Source organism: Pelodiscus sinensis, unplaced genomic scaffold (assembly GCF_049634645.1).
Source record: "Pelodiscus sinensis isolate JC-2024 unplaced genomic scaffold, ASM4963464v1 ctg88, whole genome shotgun sequence".
Classification (NCBI taxonomy): Eukaryota; Metazoa; Chordata; order Testudines; family Trionychidae; genus Pelodiscus; species Pelodiscus sinensis.
Window position 1 is genome coordinate 313,742 of NW_027465944.1, and position 16,759 is coordinate 330,500.

The 16,759-nt window shown below is 65.8% G+C and overlaps 2 protein-coding genes across 5 annotated transcripts in view; one reads left to right on the forward strand and one right to left on the reverse strand.

Moving 5' to 3' along the window:
- Positions 1-13,645, forward strand: IL27RA (interleukin 27 receptor subunit alpha). Of its 4 annotated transcripts, none has more exons than XM_075917150.1 (15): positions 2-286; positions 2,856-2,932; positions 4,013-4,145; positions 4,802-4,962; positions 5,228-5,376; positions 5,769-5,922; positions 6,384-6,463; positions 6,856-7,054; positions 7,231-7,425; positions 8,012-8,113; positions 8,194-8,355; positions 8,615-8,743; positions 9,201-9,291; positions 9,891-9,987; positions 10,583-13,645. In XM_075917150.1, the coding sequence occupies exons 2-15, from the start codon at positions 2,866-2,868 to the stop codon at positions 10,877-10,879; spliced, it is 2,016 nt and encodes a 671-aa protein (XP_075773265.1). In that variant the 5' UTR covers positions 2-286; positions 2,856-2,865; the 3' UTR covers positions 10,880-13,645. The 4 variants fall into 4 exon arrangements, with proteins under 4 accessions (XP_075773268.1, XP_075773265.1, XP_075773267.1 ...); XM_075917152.1 differs by having other exon boundaries at positions 8,647-8,743; positions 10,583-10,811; XM_075917151.1 differs by lacking the exon at positions 7,231-7,425.
- The window catches only part of PALM3 (paralemmin 3), a 17,733-nt gene continuing 13,423 nt past the window's right edge, over positions 12,450-16,759 (reverse strand). The window contains exon 8 of the mRNA XM_075917149.1: positions 12,450-16,126. Coding sequence (XP_075773264.1) covers positions 14,148-16,126 — 1,979 coding nt within the window. The 3' untranslated portion in view covers positions 12,450-14,147. The remainder of the gene's footprint in view (positions 16,127-16,759) is intronic.

Here is a 16,759-nt window from a genome sequence, read left to right on the forward strand (position 1 = left end):
CGGAGTCACTAGTCCAGGGGCGAACCACAGCAAGTGAAACGCCCCGCCGGCTCCGGGCCGCTGCAAACTTCGCAGACTCTGCCCGGGGGCTTGTTCCGGTGCGTCCGCTCCGCGTGTGCTCGGCCCCCGCGCTTCCTGCTCAGGCGCAGGCTCCTTCCTGACCCCGCCAGCCGGCCGCCTCGGCTCGGCTCCGGCAGCTTCGCTTCCCCTCCCCCTCCCCCTCGGCTCCGGTCCTCCGCCTGACTTTCCGGTGTCGTGTGAACGCGGCCCCGGACTCCCAGCGCAGGTAGGTGCGCGGGTGTCCCAGCCCCGGGCGCAGGGAGGGACCAAGCCGGAGGGAGGATGGAGGGGGAGGGTTAAGGGGGGGCATCTGCTCCCGCATCCAGATGTGTTGGGGGGGCTTTGCAGGGGGGGGGAGTTCTCTCCGGATGCTCCTTCGTTTGGCTCGTCCTGCGAGGGAGGCGGCCGCGGGAGAGGGGGGCAACAGCCGCCGGGAGGAGAGTGGGGAGTAGTGGTTAGAGGCGCCCGAGCGGGAAGCCCACGTTACGGGGGTGATGTGGCACGAGAAAGGGAGCGGTTGGAAGTCAGGTCTCCCGGGGTCCATTCCCAGCTCTGGGAGGGGGAGTCAGGACTAGTGGTTAGAGCTGAGGGGGGCCGGGAGTCAGGTCTCCCGGGGTCCATTCCCAGCTCTGGGAGGGGGAGTCAGGACTAGTGGTTAGAGCTGAGGGGGGCCGGAAGTCAGGTCTCCCGGGGTCCATTCCCAGCTCTGGGAGGGGGAGTCAGGACTAATGGTTAGAGGCGCAACAGCCTGAGAGTCAGAATTTCTGCAGTTTGCCCCTGTCTCAAGGAAGGGAGTGGGGTCTAGCATGGAGGGCTGGGGGCCAGGACTCCTGGGTTCTTGCCTCAGCTCTGGGAGGGTAGAGGGGCCTAGTGGTTAGAGCAGCGGGGGGCCGGGAATCAGACAATGGCGATTGGAGCCAAGGTGGGTCCAAACTGCCAGCTGGGACATATGGGTAAGGAGAGCATCCCAGGGAGCCGTCCTGGCCAATGGGCCGTTAGTCCAAGACATTTGCAGTCCTCCAGCTGGAGTCGATTAGGGGTCAGGAAGGAACTTTTCCCATGGGCCAGTGATCCCCTCCCAGTGCCGCTGGGGTGGGCTCATGCGAGCGGGCTCCAGTCTAGGGGTGTAACAGTGGAGTCAATTAACCCACAAGCAAAAGCCTATAGGTTAATGCTATGGACAGCATGCGTTCTGCCCACCCCCACCAGCAAATTTGTTAGCAGGCTGGCCAGCAGCCCGGCTCAGTGCTGGCTTGCGACGGGTCCGGGACCTACCCCTGCTGCAACTCTGCATTTCAAGTGTATTAGGGGGCAGGCAGCCCGGCTCATGCCAGCTCCAGGAGCTCAGACACGCCCCCTGGACAGGGGCTGCTGCCACCCTGCACTGCTGCCTCGCATGCCTCTGTATCAGAGGCAGCAGCATAGGGCAACAGCAGCTGGTCCGCGAGGGGAGTTAGTTTTTCAACACAGACCAGCTCCCGCCTGGCACCCCGAGGCAGAGGCGGCAGTGCGGAGAGGCGGGGGGCTCCTCGGCAGTGGGGCCGGAGCGCACTGGCTGCCGGCCCCACCCCCGGGGACTATCGAATAGTCGAGTAACCGCTAGGAATTCGTGCGGTTACTCGACTGTTCCATTAACCGCTAGTTAAGCTCCCTGCTCCGGTCCAGCTGTTTGGCTGCGCTGTCTGCGTGAAAGCGAGCAGAGGCTGTGGAAAGGCATGAGTCAGAGGCCGCCTCTGTTCTGTCACCGCGTCGTTTGTTTCCCATCAGTCTCCCCCCATCTTGGGGTTGGGTTTTTTTTGTTGCTTTTTTCTCTTTTTTATGGAGTGTTTTTTGCTGCACACGTCCAGATCTCACCTTCGTGTCAGAGCTTGATCCTGCTGCCCCTCCCCATGGAACTTGTGCCACTCCCGCACTAAACCCATAGTCCGTCTGGATTTCCTAGTGTCTCTAGCCCTTCCCCTTTCGGTGGGGCCAAATCTCTACTCTGGGATTTCCTCTCCCACTTTGCCATGAGAAGACTCTATCGATGGCTAGGAAGCCTGTGCCCTCAGAGATGCGGGTGAACTGAGCAGGGAAAAGGCTGATTTGTTTATTTAAACGGTGCCTATTTAACTCAAATGCCCAAGGAGCAGTTAGGAGCAAAATGATTTGGGTTAAACCCTGCAATTAACTACTGACACTGACGGACTCTCTAGCTTTTGGCCCTACTGTGCTACTTAATGTTATGAATGATCTGGAAAAAAAACCCAAATAATCCCTGGTAGAGTTCCCCCATGAACGGACACATAACACGGGGGCAGGTCACTGGGCCAGGGCGGTCAGGACTGCTAAACCAGGGAGGGAAGCAAAGTGTCCAGTTTTGAATGGCTGTTACACTTCGGGGCAGAGAAACTCAGCCATGCCAGTGGGACAGGGACTCTCCCTGGGGAAGTGGAGGAGGACTTGGGGCTTGGACAGGGTGGCTGAAAGAGCTATGGCGATGCTAGGACGCAGAAACGGGAGAACTGCAAACAGGAGCCGAGAGGTGATTTGCCCTCGGCGTTTGGCCCTGGTGTGACCGCTGCTGGGCGAGGTCCCGGGTCCATGCTTCCAGGAGGGGGTGGGGCCGCTGGAGAAGAGCCGGCAGAATGATCCGAGAGTTAGAAAACCTCAAGGAACTCAACCCGGGAATTCCCAGGAGGGCTCCAGCAAAGCCAGAGGGAGGGGGCCAGATCTGCTGGGTGGAGAGATGCGGGAGGCACTTACGGTGTTCGCACCCTTGCTCGCTGACCCGCTGCCTCTGCGCTCCCATGCAGAGCTGGCGCCATGCGGAGGAGAGGGCGGGCCGCGTGGCTCTTGCTGCTGGCCCTGAAGACCTTTGGGTTTCAGGAAGGTGAGCGCTCCGTTTCGGTGTCCCCGTCCTGGTTCTGATTGCGTTTACACGGGGGTGAATCAGGAGGGACTCCTCAGAAGTTTGTCCCTAGGCGGGGATGGAAAGCCAGGCCGGGTGCTGTCAGAATCAGACCCCTGCTCTGCCTCAGGCCCCGTCCCCAGCCAGGATTTGGGGGTCGGACCAGACAGCAACTACCCCAAGGGGCTGCACCAGCCTCCCCTCCCCCGCAGCAGTGCCCCAGCCCCTACATTGGGATCAGCACTGAGCAGAGGGGAGAGCACCCCCTGGCAAGCCCCCCCATCCTGCCCCCTAGCAAGCCTCCCATCCTGCCTCCTGCTGCCCCCTAGCACACACCCCATCCTACCCCTGCTGTCCCCTGACCTTCCATCCAGAGGGGAGAGTGCCCTCAAGATACCCCCATCCTGCCCCCTAGCACGCCCCCCCCATCCTGCCTCCTGCTGCCCCCTAGCAGGCCCACATCCTGCCCCTGTTGCCCCCTGACTTTCCATCCAGAGGGGAGCGCGCCCCCTGGCAAGCCCCCTCATCCTGCCCCCTAGCAAGCCCACATCCTGCCCCTGTTGCCCCCTGACTTTCCATCCAGAGGGGAGCACGCCCCCAGCACGCCCCCCACCCTGCCCCCCAGCACGCCCCCCACCCTGCCCCCCAGCACGCCCTCCACCCTGCCCCCGGACTTTCCCATCCAGCAGGCCTGACTGCTTGCATAGGATCTGCATGGGGGGGTGTAAAAGGGGATGGAGGTCCCCCCCATGCTGCGCTCGGGGCGCTGGCACCCTGTGCTTTATGACGGTTTGGCGTGGGGGCAGGGCGCTGGCAGAGGCTGCTGCTCCTGCCTTCTCGGGAACGGCACCGCGGCGGCTGCAGGCTGAGAGAGGAAGGCTCCAGGCCCCGCCCGAGCCGAGCTGGGCAGGAAGCGCTGGGCTAGGTCACAGCTGGGGAGGGGGCGTGTGAGTGCGCGAGGGGCACCTCCCTCTGCCAGGCGGAGGGGCGGGGGCTCCGACTCCTGCTAAGCCAGTCGCCCAGCCCCCCAGCAGCTGCCACCTGCCATGTGCTTGGGTGCAGGTGACCCCGAGGGGCCCCCGGGGATGGCGTGTTACCAGATGGGCCCCAGCGGGGGCATGAATTGCAGCTGGCCCAGCCCACCTGGCCCTGAGGCCAACACCACCTACACCCTGCACTACCAGAGCCTGAAGCTGTGAGTATGACCCCCAGGAGTGGGGGCCTCCCCCTCCATGGCTCAGCCAGCCCCAGGCTCCCACAGCCGTCCCTGGGCTCTGCCCCAGCTCTGGGAGGGGAGTGGGGTGCAGTGGTTAGAGCACAAGCTGGGATCCAGGGCTCCTGGGTTCTATTCCCAGCCCTGGGAGGGGGAAGTAGGGTGCAGTGGTTAGAGCACAAGCTGGGAGCCAGGACTCCTGGGTTCTATTCCCAGCCCTGGGGGGGGGGGAGTAGGGTGCAGTGGTTAGAGCACAAGCTGGGAGCCAGGACTCCTGGGTTCTATTCCCAGCCCTGGGAGGGGGAAGTAGGGTGCAGTGGTTAGAGCACAAGCTGGGAGCCAGGACTCCTGGGTTCTATTCCCAGCCCGGGGGGAGTAGGGTGCAGTGGTTAGAGCACAAGCTGGGAGCCAGGACTCCTGGGTTCTATTCCCAGCCCTGGGAGGGGGAAGTAGGGTGCAGTGGTTAGAGCACGAGTTGGGAGCCAGGACTCCTGGGTTCTATTCCCAGCCCTGGGAGGGGGAAGTTGGGTGCAGTGGTTAGAGCACGAGTTGGGAGCCAGGACTCCTGGCGTGTGTTCCTAGCTCTGCCCTGTCATATTCCGTGGCTGACCAGTGTATTTCCTGGGTTCACCCGCCAGCATACGCGACCAGAGCCGGAGTTCCCAGGCCCCGGCCGGCCGGCGCTGGGTGGTGATTGAAAGAGGCAGGCTGAGACACAACGAGGAGTACGCCGTGTGGGTGGAGGCCGGCGGCGGGACCCAGATCGCCCCAAGGCTCACCCTGACCCTGCATGAGATCGGTAGGCGCCCGGCCCGCCGGGCTGTCGGGACTCTCTGCCAGTGGGCGTCGCTTTCGGCAGACGAGTCCCACTTAGAATGCTCCAGCGCCGGCCCAGCTGCTTTGTGGGGGCGGGGTTAGACTAGGGGGAGGGGGGCCAGGACTCCTGGGGTCTGTTCCTGGCTCTGGGAGGGGAGTGGGGGCGAGGGGAGTGGGGGCTAGTGGTGAGACACGACAGCCAGGGCGCCTGGCGCCTGCTTTGCCTTGATCTATTGTGTCGGTTCCAGTGAAGCCAGAGCCCCCCGAATTGGGCCTAGTGGAGCTCACCCCTGTGGTCACGGTGAACTGGACAAACCCCCGTTGGCCGCAGCATTCCCCCCTGGGCCTGGCCTGCGACCTTCGCTACCGGATGTCTGGGGCCCCCAACTGGACCAGGGTGAGCCTGCGTGACAGGAGGGGGAGGGCCCTTCCTCTGGGATAGCAGCCTACTACCGCTGCCAACTCAAGCGGCGCAGGTCCCTGACTCCTCTAGCCCACCAATGGGGAGCCGCTGGTCGCCTGACAATTCCAGTAGGCTGGCTCTGGCGCACAGGTTCAGCTGCTGAATGGCTCCCGGGCCTGCCCATGGACCCTGCTCCTCCCAGAAGTCCTGGCTCCCCGCTGCCCTACCCACTAGACCCCACTCCCCTCCTAGAGCTGGGGACAGCACCCAAGAATCCTGGCTCCAAGGTTCCTGCTTTAACCCCTGGGCCCTGCTTCCCTCCCACCTGCGAGAGGGTCCCCAGAGCCCCGTGGCCCCATCTCTCTCTGTGCCGTTCTCCCTGGCAGGTGCACGAGGAGGACATGGAGCCGAACAGCTACGAGTTCTCCAGCCTGGAGCCTTTCTCGGCCTACGAGGCGCAGATTCGCTGCATCCCTGAGGACCGGAAGGGCTTCTGGAGCGACTGGAGCCCGCCCCTGACCTTCCGGACCCCCGAGGACGGTACGCTTGGCTCTGAGCGAGCCGGGGCAAACCGCCTGCCCTGCGCGGGGCCGGGGGGGGCGCTGTCGGATGAGGAGGCAGCAGGAGGGGCGTGGGATCTGCTAGCGAGGGGAGGAAGATGAAAATACTGGGTGTCAGGCCTGCTGGGTTCTATTCCCAGCCCTGGCGAAGGAGTGATGTCTAGTGGTCGGAGCCGCTACCTGGTTAGGTTCTCTGCCACTGACTTGCCACGTGAGCTTGTGCAGGTGACTCCTCCATGGCGCCGTGCCTCAGTTTCCCTCTCCGTTAAACGGGGACAACTCTTAACTGTCTCGCTGCAGTGCTCAATGCAGAGGCCTGGCCTGGGCAGTCGGGGAAGGACCCTGCATGGATCCAGGAAAGCCCCTTTCCCGAGAGCCCCTGTCCTGCCCTGCTCACCCTCCCCCCCCCCAGAGCGATCCCAGCTTCTCTGTCGCCCTCAGCCCCGCAGGGCCTGGTGGACGTGTGGCAAGCGGCCGGCCCCCCGGAGCCCGGACAGCCCAGCCTGCTGCTGCTGTGGAAGGTGAGACCCGTCCGGGTCTGTCGTGGTAGGGTTGAGGCTTCCCGGGGCGTATCCCCTGGGTACCAAAGGGGTACAGCAGGCAGCTTCCTGTTGGTGCCGTCTGATTGGCTACTTTCCGCCGTCACGTGACTCGCGGTGGGCACTCTGGTGTTAGGCTCCATTCTGATTGTCTTTCCTGCCCGGACACGCCTTCGCCCCCACGTCCTGCCCTAAACCGAAGGGTCACGTCTCCACACGGCGGCTAATCCGCGGCCACGTCCCACCCCAGAAGTGGCTGCATTGCAGGGTTGGCCACAGTTATTCCCAGGCACCGGGGGGCCTGGTGATGCTGGGGGGCCAGAGGGAGGGTGGGGGGGATGGTGGAGACTCATCCGTTTGCGATTCCCTCCCAGCCACTGGATCCCAGAGCAGCCCGGGGAGTCGTTCGCGGCTACAGCATCACCTTCCGGGCAGGGAGCAACCGCGCCGAGAGCTCCCTGGACGCCCCCTGCTGCCGCGCGAGTCTCCCCGCCAGCACCACCCACGTCTGGATCTCGGCAAAGAACAACGTGGGGCGGACGCCGCCCGCCAACCTCAGCTTGGAGCGCCAGGGTACGGCCGCGGGGGGGCCTGGCCGGCTCGGCGCCCCCTACTGGGAAAGGGATCCGTGTCCCATTCCCTGCCCTGTTCCTGGAGCCAGCCAGCTCCTCCCCTGCCGCGTCCCCAGCATGGCGTAGGGGGGCCCAGGGAAGCTGTGCCAAGTGATGGATCTTGTGGCTTCCCCTTAGATCTGCCCGCCCCCACGGAGGTCCGGGCGGTGGCCGTGCAGGGCCAGGCTCTCTGGGTTACCTGGGACCCCAGCGAGGACCGGCTGGAGCCCCTGGAGTACCTGGTGGAGTGGGCGGAGGAGTGCGGCAGCGCCAAGGCGGCCACGCTGCGCTGGGTGCGCAGCCCAGCTGGCACCCGCAGCACCCGGCTGACAGGTACCTGGGCAGCCAGCTACGGACGCCCTGCACGCCGCACTCTGGGGCGAGGGGGCTGTTTCGCCCCGCCCAGCCCCTGGCACTGCTGGGAAAACAAAGGGCCTGGGCAACTGTTAGGCCTTCTGCAAGTGAGAGTAGGGTCTAGTGGTTAGAGCAGGAGGGCTGGGAGTCCTGGGTTCTCTCTCTGGCTCGGAGTGGGGAGTGGAGTCTAGCGGTTAGAGTGGAGGAGGCGGGGATTCGGAGCCAGGACTCCTGGGTTTTATCCCCAGCTCTGAGAGGGAAGTGGGGTCCAGTGGTTAGGGCAGGGGCTAGCTGGGAGGCCTGGCGGTCATAACTCCTGGATCTTTGCCTGAAATTGCTGGGTGCCTCAGTTTCCCCTTTGGTAAGATGAGACTCAGAGGCCAGCTGCCCCAAGGGATGGGGGGGTGGAGGCCCAGGACTTTGGGGCGTGGTTGTCCGGTGCCTCCGGGGGGCAGGGAATTTCTGCTTTGCACGTCTAAGCCGGGACTCGGCAGCAACAGCTCAGATTGGGACCCCCCCCCCCCCCCCGGAACTGAGGCTGTCTCCCGCTGCTCCCCCGCCCCAGGTGACTTCAGACCCCGGGTGCCGTACCAGGTGCGAGTTTACGGGCTGTACCCCCAGGGCTTTGGCGCCTCGGCCCCCGTCCGAGCCTACACTCAGGAGGGAGGTAGGTGACAGACGCTGGGCGCGAGGGCAGGGGGGTGGGGAACGCAGGCTCTTGCTCACAGCCCGTCCCCATCCCCCCAGTGCCATCGGCAGGGCCTCAGGGCCTGCAGGATCGGAGCATCTCCAAGGAGGCATCCGTCATCTCGTGGGAGGCGATCCCCCTGGCGCAGCGCAACGGGCACCTCGCCCACTACACCCTCTACCTCGCCGCGCCCACAGGGAGCCCACGGGCCTCCAGACCCAGTAAGTGCCAGCCGTGGGGCTGCTGGAGTTGGGCCTGGGGGCTGTCTGAGCGAAGGGAGTCGCTCCCTCTGCCGGCAGCAGTAGTGAGACTGTTACCCTCCGGGGAGGCTGGGGCTGGTGAAGACGGGAGCCAAGTCTTGGGAGCGGAGAAGGGGCGATAGGAATGGCAGCTGCCCCTTCCCCTGCTGGCTGAGAGGAGGGGCTGGGGGAACGGGGGAGCCTGAGACCTCCTGGCTCACCCATCTCCTCCCCGCTGCAGTTGCTGCTACAGAGACAACCTACACCCTCCAGGGGCTGGAACCCGGCACCTCCTACCGGCTCTGGATGACCGGCTCCACCTCCATCGGGGAAGGAAACGCCAGCACCATCCACCTCTTCCACACGCCAGGTGGGGGCCGCCGGGGGCTCGTGGGGCCGGTGCAGGGTTGGGTGCCACCCCAGAGGTGGCTGCAGCTCAGCGATGGCAAAGCAATTGGGGCGGCCGTGCCCCACCCCAGAGGTGGCTGCAGCTCAGCGCTGGCAAAGCAATTGGGGCGGCCGTGCCCCACCCCAGAGGTGGCTGCATCCCAGTGCGACTCCCCTCCCCCATACCCAGCTATTTGCTTCATGCTCCGGGATCCAGGAAGTTATAGCCGCCACCTTCCAGCGGGGCCGCGGTCTCCTCCCATGCCCCTGTCATGTGGCCGGGGGGGGCACAGGTGTGCGGGGCTCCGAGCCTTTGCGGGAAGGTGCCGCGTTAGGGCTGGGGGGTCCTGCCCTCTCTGGGCCGCCCGTGGCCCTCCCTGCTGGGGCGGGCGGGTTGGGATCCAAGGACAGTCCCCCAACCCTGCCCCCTCTCCCGGCAGATTCCCGCTGGGAGGCCGTCCTGGCTGCCCTCTTGGCGGTGGGGTTCCTCCTCTTCCTCGCCTGCATCGTGGGAGCCGTCCTCCATGCCAAGTAAGAGGGCTGGGGGGGGCGGGCCCCACGCAGGGTCCTGGGTCACCCCGGACGGCAGCGTTTAGGGACCGAGAGGGGTGGCTTACCCTGCTGTAGGGCTAGGCACCGGAGCCCCTCCAGCTTTTAGACCTAGTGGCTCTGGAATCAACCCCCTGCCCACCACGCCCCCCCCAGTGGGGGAAAGACCCCTCCCAGCACCCGGGTGGGCTGGGGTCCTCCCCTCTCTGTACGGTTGGGTCTGAGCCCCCCCGATCCGCCGGCGAGCCAGAGCCGCCACCGTGCGGAGCGGGGGGCCGAGACCCCACAAACTCATTTCCCCAGCCCCCAGGAGGACCGAGCGGGAAGAGGGAGCACCTGGGGGGGGGGGAGAAAGCGATGGGAGGAGGCACCGCTGCGGGAGGTGACATATGCAAATGAAGTAACGCCTGGCTCTGATTCGTGCAAGGATCGAATGTATGCAAATGAGGCCCCGCCCCCCATGGGTGTCCTCAGGTGGGCAAAGCAAGGCATGCCGTGATTTGCATAACCCCAGGGGGAAGGAGGGGCCTGGCCCACAGCTGCGGCCCCTCCCCCCACCCCCTGCCCTCTCTTGCCCGCAGGTTGCTGGACCTGTGCCGGAAGGTGCTGCCCCGGTGGTGCTGGGAGAAGGTCCCGGACCCCACCCTCAGCAGGATTCCACTGCACGAGGGGGACGGGGTGAGAGGGGGCCCTGGGTTAGGGGGCCTGGCCCCCCCGGCCCTCTGCACTGGGGCACATTGGCCAAGCCGAGCCTGGGCAACCAGAGTTGCGGAGGGGGGTCTAGTGATTAGAGCGGGGGGCGGGGGACCCGGATTCCTGGGTTCTATTTCTCTGGGGAGGGGAGACTAGTGGTTAGAGCAGGGAGGGGTGGCCAGGACTCCTGGGTTCTATTTCTCTGGGGAGGGGGGTCTAGTGGTTAGAGCGGGGAGGGAGGCTGGGGGCAAGGACTCCTGGGTTCTATTTGTCTGGGGAGGGGAGTCTAGTGGTTAGAGCGGGGAGGGGTAGCCAGGACTCCTGGGTTCTATTTCTCTGGGGAGGGGGGTCTAGTGGTTAGAGCGGGGAGGGGTAGCCAGGACTCCTGGGTTCTATTTCTCTGGGGAGGAGGGTCTAGTGGTTAGAGCGGGGAGGGGTAGCCAGGACTCCTGAGTTCTATTTCTCTGGGGAGGAGGGTCTAGTGGTTAGAGCGGGGAGGAGGCCTGGGGGCCAAGACTCCTCTTGTAGCAGCTCTTGCTGCTAGGGTGCGAGCCGGCTGCTCTCATGCTGTTTCCTCCAGGATCCCTACAGATACCAGGGCCCGTTGGCCCCGGGCCCAGACCTGGAGGAGCCGCCCCTCACCCTGCTGGATATTGAGGAGCCTGCGGATCCCGGGACCCAGGACTACTCCACTCTGCCTCAGCTGGAGTCTCCCCTGCCCCCCCTTCCCCATGGCAGCGGGGCTAGCGCCCGGCCCGAGGAACTGGGGCCCAGCAGCTCTGCCAGGGAGGAGGCCTGGGAAGAACCAGCGCCGGTCACTTCCGGCTACGAGAAGCATTTCATGCCCACCCTGGAGGAGGTGCTGGGCCTGGCCTGAGGGAGGAGGCCGGGTGCCGGCGTCCAGCTTGGCACGGCGCTGCCACAGGCGAACAGTCCGGGCTGCCTGGCCCATGGGCCGGAGACTGGGACAGCGCTCCCTCTAAGCTGGGTGCGTGGTCGGCCGCCCAGGAGAGATTCAAATGCCACCCAGCTGACTGGCCGAGCGCCCACCGCCAGCCGCAAGTGGGTCTGTGGGTGGTGCACATCCACACATGCCTCGGTGCGCAGAACAACACTTATTCCGCACATGAATGGGAGCGAGTTAAAGGGAGCACTGCTCAGGGCGGGGGCCTGCCTGGCTTGACAGCCCAGAGACTGGGACACGGGGCTTTTCCCCATAGGGGGCACCAGCTCCAAGCTCAGGCCATCTCTGTGGCCGGGACGGGGACACAGCTTCCACTGGCTCTAATCCAGCCTACATTGGGCCAGGCCCCCTTGGCTGGGCTGTGTGTGCTGCTAGGAAGGATCCTTCTTAGGCACCCCCCCGACAGGCTGCCTGAGCAGACAGACTGAGGGCATGTCCCTGGCACCCTCAGTTGCCCCCCGTGGGCCAGCCACTTCCCCTCCGTGCCTGGCTCTGGCCCTGACCACGAAGGGAGGGGTGGAATCGGCAGAGGTGGGGCTGTGCTTTGGAGCTGCCATGACGGGCGTTTACGGGGCCCTGTCAGGCCGGGCGCTGCAGGGATGCACACCCTGAAACAAGCCCTACCCCCAAGGGAAACTGAGGCATGCAGCGATGTCAAGGTCACACAGGGAGGTGACAGCCCTGAATCCAGCTGGCCAGAGGCCTGCTAAGGGCCTAACCCCCCCCCCCCCCACCCCAAGTTCATTTAGCAGCAAGGGCCAGAGCCGCAGCAGGGGTCAAACAGCCCCATGGACAGTGAAGCCGGCTTGGTCTACCCACGCTGGGAATCTGGCCCCATCCACCCAGTGGCTCCTGCCAGGCGGCACGTAAAACACTCGGCATCCGAGCCGCGCCGGGGCAGCTCAAGGCTGCAAACCCAGAGCTGCTGCACAGACATTCCCCGGATGCTCTGGGGTGTAACTGGCATCACAAGGGCCCAGGCCAGGCCTGCTCTAACCACTGCACCCCGCTCTCCTCCCAGCGCTGGGCCGGGGGCTTTGAAGGCAGCCTCTTGTGCACAATGCTTTGTGGGGGAGGAGGGGAGGCACGGGCAGGAAATGACTCATGTTTCCTGGCAGCTTCTGTGCTGCCTTTGTGCCCAGGGTGTGTGCTGCTGGGCGGGGAGGCAGCTATTCGCTGCCCCCAAGAAGCTGCTTATCTCCCCACCCGCTTGGATCTCATTAAACCAGACTCTGAGTCCCCTGGGTGCTGCCCAGATCCTGGCTGAGCTCAGAGACCCCTGCTGTGCAGGGCACTGCCCTCCCCCCTGCACTGCCAAGCTCCTGCAGTGGGCGGGGAAACTGAGGCCAGAGAGGGCACGGCCCTTCCCCCAGGCCACACCCCCCCCCCCCCCCCCCGGTTAAATGGCAGAGGTGGGCGTGGAACATGGCAGCCCTGAGCCCCCGCGATAAAAAAAACTCGGTAACACCCCCAACTGGGACAATTCCACCTCGATAGGCACGCGGCTGCCCTTTGAAACCGACTTTAATCGAGACTCTGTACAGACCCCGGCTGGACCGGCCAGGGCTAACCCGCGGGCCCGGCTGGCACAAGCCAAAAAGGGGCCAGAGGCACGACCTGGTTTGGGGGCTAGCCCGAGCGCTTGGGCAGCCACCCAGGAGATCCAGGTGCTGCCCCGCTACTTGGCAGAGCCCACAGCATGTGTGTCTCCTGGTGGTGCACATCTGCACGGGCTTCCATGCGCGCACAATTTATTCCGCACACGGATGGGCCAACAGAGAGGGAACGAGGGTTTCCTGCTAACGCCTATCACCGGAGCTGTGAGGCCCCGATCCTGTGTGACACCCAGTTGGCTCCTGGCCGCCTGTGGACCAGCTGGAAGGGAGCAGGGCACCAGAGTCCAAGCTGGGCCCCACCCTGCAGGAGACTGCCCGGGGGGGGGCGGGCTGTGGCCCGTGGGGGGAGGGGGTGGCTTCTGATGCATCTCCATCCACCAGCTGAGTGCCCCTTCCCGGCGCGGCACTGACCCCAGGAAGGGTACTGGCCCAGCTCAGCTGCAGGAGAGGCCAAAGGGGTTCCCGGCTGGCAGCTGCTGGGGAGCCCGTGTGCAGGCAGTGTACCGCTGGGGGGGAGGGTCCGTGTGTACCGTGTAAGCCGTGGGGGTGGGGATGTAGTGGGGCGGGGCGAGGGGCCTGGGAGCGTGACATGCACCTGTTTGCACCTGGCAGCTTGTCTGCGGCCCCAGGGGTGTGCATGAGGCCCGGCGCGTGTCCGCGTGTTTGGGCGCGGCGGATTGTACCCGAGCAGCTGCGTGTGCACAGGTGTGTGCAGCCATGGGGGGGTGTGTACGGCTGTGGTGTATGCTGGGTATCCAGTGGGGGCTAGGGGTGACCCCTACTGGCCGCTAGCTGTAGCACTGCCCAGCAGGACGTAGGCAAAGACCCAACCTGTCGGACCAGTGGAGGGGGGGACGGAACAAGGGAAGGGGGGTGTCGGGGGAAGGGTCGGTGGCTGGCTGGGAACCATGAAGGAAGCAGCCTTAGCCCAGAGTCTGGGGGGGAGCAAGGGACCCCCCCAACCCAGGGGGTCTGAGGCAGCCGGGCCCTGACTCCTGAACCCACATCACGGCTGTGCTGGGCTGTACCCGGGAGCAGCAATAAACGCCCCCATTCGACTGCTGGCCGAGTCTGCTCTTGCTGTGACGGGGGTGCAGGGTCGGGGGGACCCGACGCGCCGTCACTCAGGCGTGTGCAGAAGTGTGCACCCGGGAAAGGGCCCCCCCGTCCCCTCTGCCCAGCCCCTGCCCCTCTGCACATTCTCCTGCCCCCTCTTCCCATCCCTGTGCCCCCTTTGCTCATCCCCCAGGAGCTCAGGAAGGGGGCCCTATAGCCCCCCCCCCGTGCAGGGGCTATGGGGAGAACAGGCCAGGCGTGAACTCAGCCCTGCCGCAGCAGCCCCGTCCTACCCGCAGGAGACAGGCGCCCCCCCCAACGACCCGCCTGCCCCAGCCCCCTCCCCAGGGAAACGCTTGGCAGCCCCAGTGACCAGCCTCCCTGGCCAGGGGAATTAAAACACCAAGGGGGCTGCCCAGTGGCTGCAGCTGCCACCCCCCGCTCAGCCAGTCTCCGGCTGGGGCTCCGGGCGCCCCGTCCCAGGGCTGGCAGTGCCCGCGGGGCCTGGCTCACATGACGGAGCAGCACTGGCAGGTCTTCTGCTTGCGTCTGCCCGGCTCCTGCCCGGCTCCCGGCCGGGGGGCGCTGGCGCTCCGGCCCTGGCCCGGGGAGGCAGTGTTGGCGGAGGTGGTGGTGTACGTCGGGGCCCGGGACTTCCCAGGGCCAGCTCCCGCCTGCGGGCTCCTGGCCACAGGGTCCAGCGGCTCCTTCTGGTTCCTCCGCAGCCCGGGGGCCGCCGGGAGCAGAGGCTGCTGCTCCGGGGGGAGGATTTCTGTGGCTTCTGCTGCAGAGGATGGAAGCGGGCCAGGCTGAGCGCCTCCTTTCAGCGCCGGGCTCGGCTCCAGCTCGGCTGCTCCGCCAGAGGGCACCTCCCCGTGGGGACGCGGTGCCTGCCCATGAAGGGCGGGGAGCTGGCTGTGGAGTGAATGTTCAGTGTCCTGGGGTGAAGGGAGGAGCTCCTGGACAGATGCTTGAGCCTCCTGCAAGGAGGGAGGGGTCTGGTCCTGGAGAGATGCTTGAGCCTCCTGCAGGGAGGGAGGGGTCTGGTCCTGGAGAGATGCTTCAGCCTCCTGCAGGGAGGAAGGGGTCTGGCCCTGGAGAGATGCTTGAGCCTCCTGCAGGGAGGGAGGGGTCTGGTCCTGGAGAGATGCTTGAGCCTCCTGCAGGGAGGGAGGGGTCTGGCCCTGGAGAGATGCTTGAGCCTCCTGCAGAGAGGGAGGGGTCTGGCCCTGGAGAGATGCTTGAGCCTCCTGTACAGAGGATGGGAGCTGGTCCTGGAGGGATGCTTGAGCCTCCTGCAGGGAGGATGGGAGCTGGTCCTGGAGGGATGCTTGAGCCTCCTGCAGGGAGGGGGGGATCTGGCCCTGGAGTGCTGCTGTAGCCTCTTGTGGGGAGGGGATCTGGCCTTGAGCAGATATTTTAACTTCAAGCAAAGGCAATGGGAGCTGGTCTTGGAGACCTGGAAGCTGATCTTGCATAGGCATGTCAGCCTCCTGCAGGGAGGAAGGGGTCTGGTCCTGGAGAGATGCTAGAGCCTCCTGCAGAGAGGGAGGGGTCTGGCCCTGGAGAGATGCTTGAGCCTCCTGCAGGGAGGGAGGGGTCTGGCCCTGGAGAGATGCTTGAGCCTCCTGCAGAGAGGGAGGGGTCTGGTCCTGGAGAGATGCTTGAGCCTCCTGCAGGGAGGGAGGGGTCTGGTCCTGGAGAGATGCTTGAGCCTCCTGCAGAGAGGGAGGGGTCTGGTCCTGGAGAGATGCTTGAGCCTCCTGCAGAGAGGGAGGGGTCTGGTCCTGGAGAGATGCTTGAGCCTCCTGCAGAGAGGGAGGGGTCTGGCCCTGGAGAGATGCTTGAGCCTTCTGCAGAGAGGGAGGGGTCTGGTCCTGGAGAGATGCTTGAGCCTCCTGGGGGGAGGGGATCTGGCCCTGCAGGGGGGCACTTGTCTCTGCACCCCCCCGCCCTGCAGCCTGGGGTTGCTCTGCTCCAGGGGGCACCTGCCGCTCCTGTTCCGGGGCAGGCTCTTGCCACGCAGGGCCTGTCCCCTGGGCGGGTCCCTGCTCCTCTGGCCTCACTGGTTCCGCTGCCCCAGCTGGACCCGCCTGGGCAGCCTCCCCCTTCGTTCCCGGGGCTGCCCCCGCAGGCTCGGCCGAGGTCCCCCCCTCTCCCTCGGCCCCCGTCAGCTCCCCGTCCGGCTCGGGCCTGGGGGAATCGAGACAGCAGCTCTCAGCCGGCAGGGCCTGCTCCGGCCCCCTGGATTCACCCTCCGGCCCCTCTCTGCTGCCTTCCCCCGCCACACTCGGCTCCGGCCCCGCCGTCCTCTCCTCCCCCGCCGACCCGCTGGCCCAGGCCCCCTCTGTCTCCGGCGACACCCGCCCCACGGCGTCCATGCTGCCCACTTCCTGGCCCAGGTGGTTCCGGATGATCAGCTCCGCCTTCCCCAGGCCCAGCCTGCCCGGCGGCTTGGCAGAGGCCTCCGCAGCCCCCGGCCCGTCCGCTGCCAAGGCAAAGAACGTGGGTCAGCCCCTTGGACCTCTCCTCCTGCCCCCAGGAGGGACTGGTCTCTAGGCAACAGCATCACCCCCCAAACAGGGGGTCCCCTGCTGGAGCTGGTCATGACTACAGGAGTGAGTGGTGGACTCTGCCCCTTCTCCGCCCCCCCATTACAGACCCCCCCCCCCAGACTGAGCCTCCCCACACTGGGCACCAGGGAGATTGGTCCCATTTTATGGTGGGGAAACTGAGGCACAGAGGCCCTGCTTCCTTTAAAGGGCCTTGCGATGGGGGTGCAGCTGCACCCCACTGGGCCAACCAAGAAGCCGGGGCAGCCCATGGGGCTTGAAGGGCTCCAGAAGGATGAGAGAGGGACCAGACCCGGGAAGGAGGCCGTCGAAGGACCCGGGGGAGCGGGGCTGGGCCTGGCAGGGGGCCAGGGGAGGACCAAGGGAGGACCCGGGTTCGGGGAAGCCGCCAGCATGGGGTACGCGCGAGGAGGGTTTCAGGGATGCTCTGGGCCGGGGGCGATGCACAGACAGTCTTCGGGGGTTCGGGAACTGGCCGTCGGGCGGAGGGGGGGTAGTACAGAGGGAAGTGCATGGCGGCCTTCCGGGCCCCGTGGTGAATGGCTCAC

Bases quoted from the DNA above. Each gene is read 5' to 3' on its own strand.
- IL27RA (XM_075917150.1), top strand. From the start codon at position 2,866: ATGCGGAGGAGAGGGCGGGCCGCGTGGCTCTTGCTGCTGGCCCTGAAG. The intron at 4,963-5,227 runs GTAGGCGCCCGG...TGTCGGTTCCAG, and splicing joins CCTGACCCTGCATGAGATCG to TGAAGCCAGAGCCCCCCGAA. The intron at 6,464-6,855 runs GTGAGACCCGTC...ATTCCCTCCCAG, and splicing joins GCCTGCTGCTGCTGTGGAAG to CCACTGGATCCCAGAGCAGC.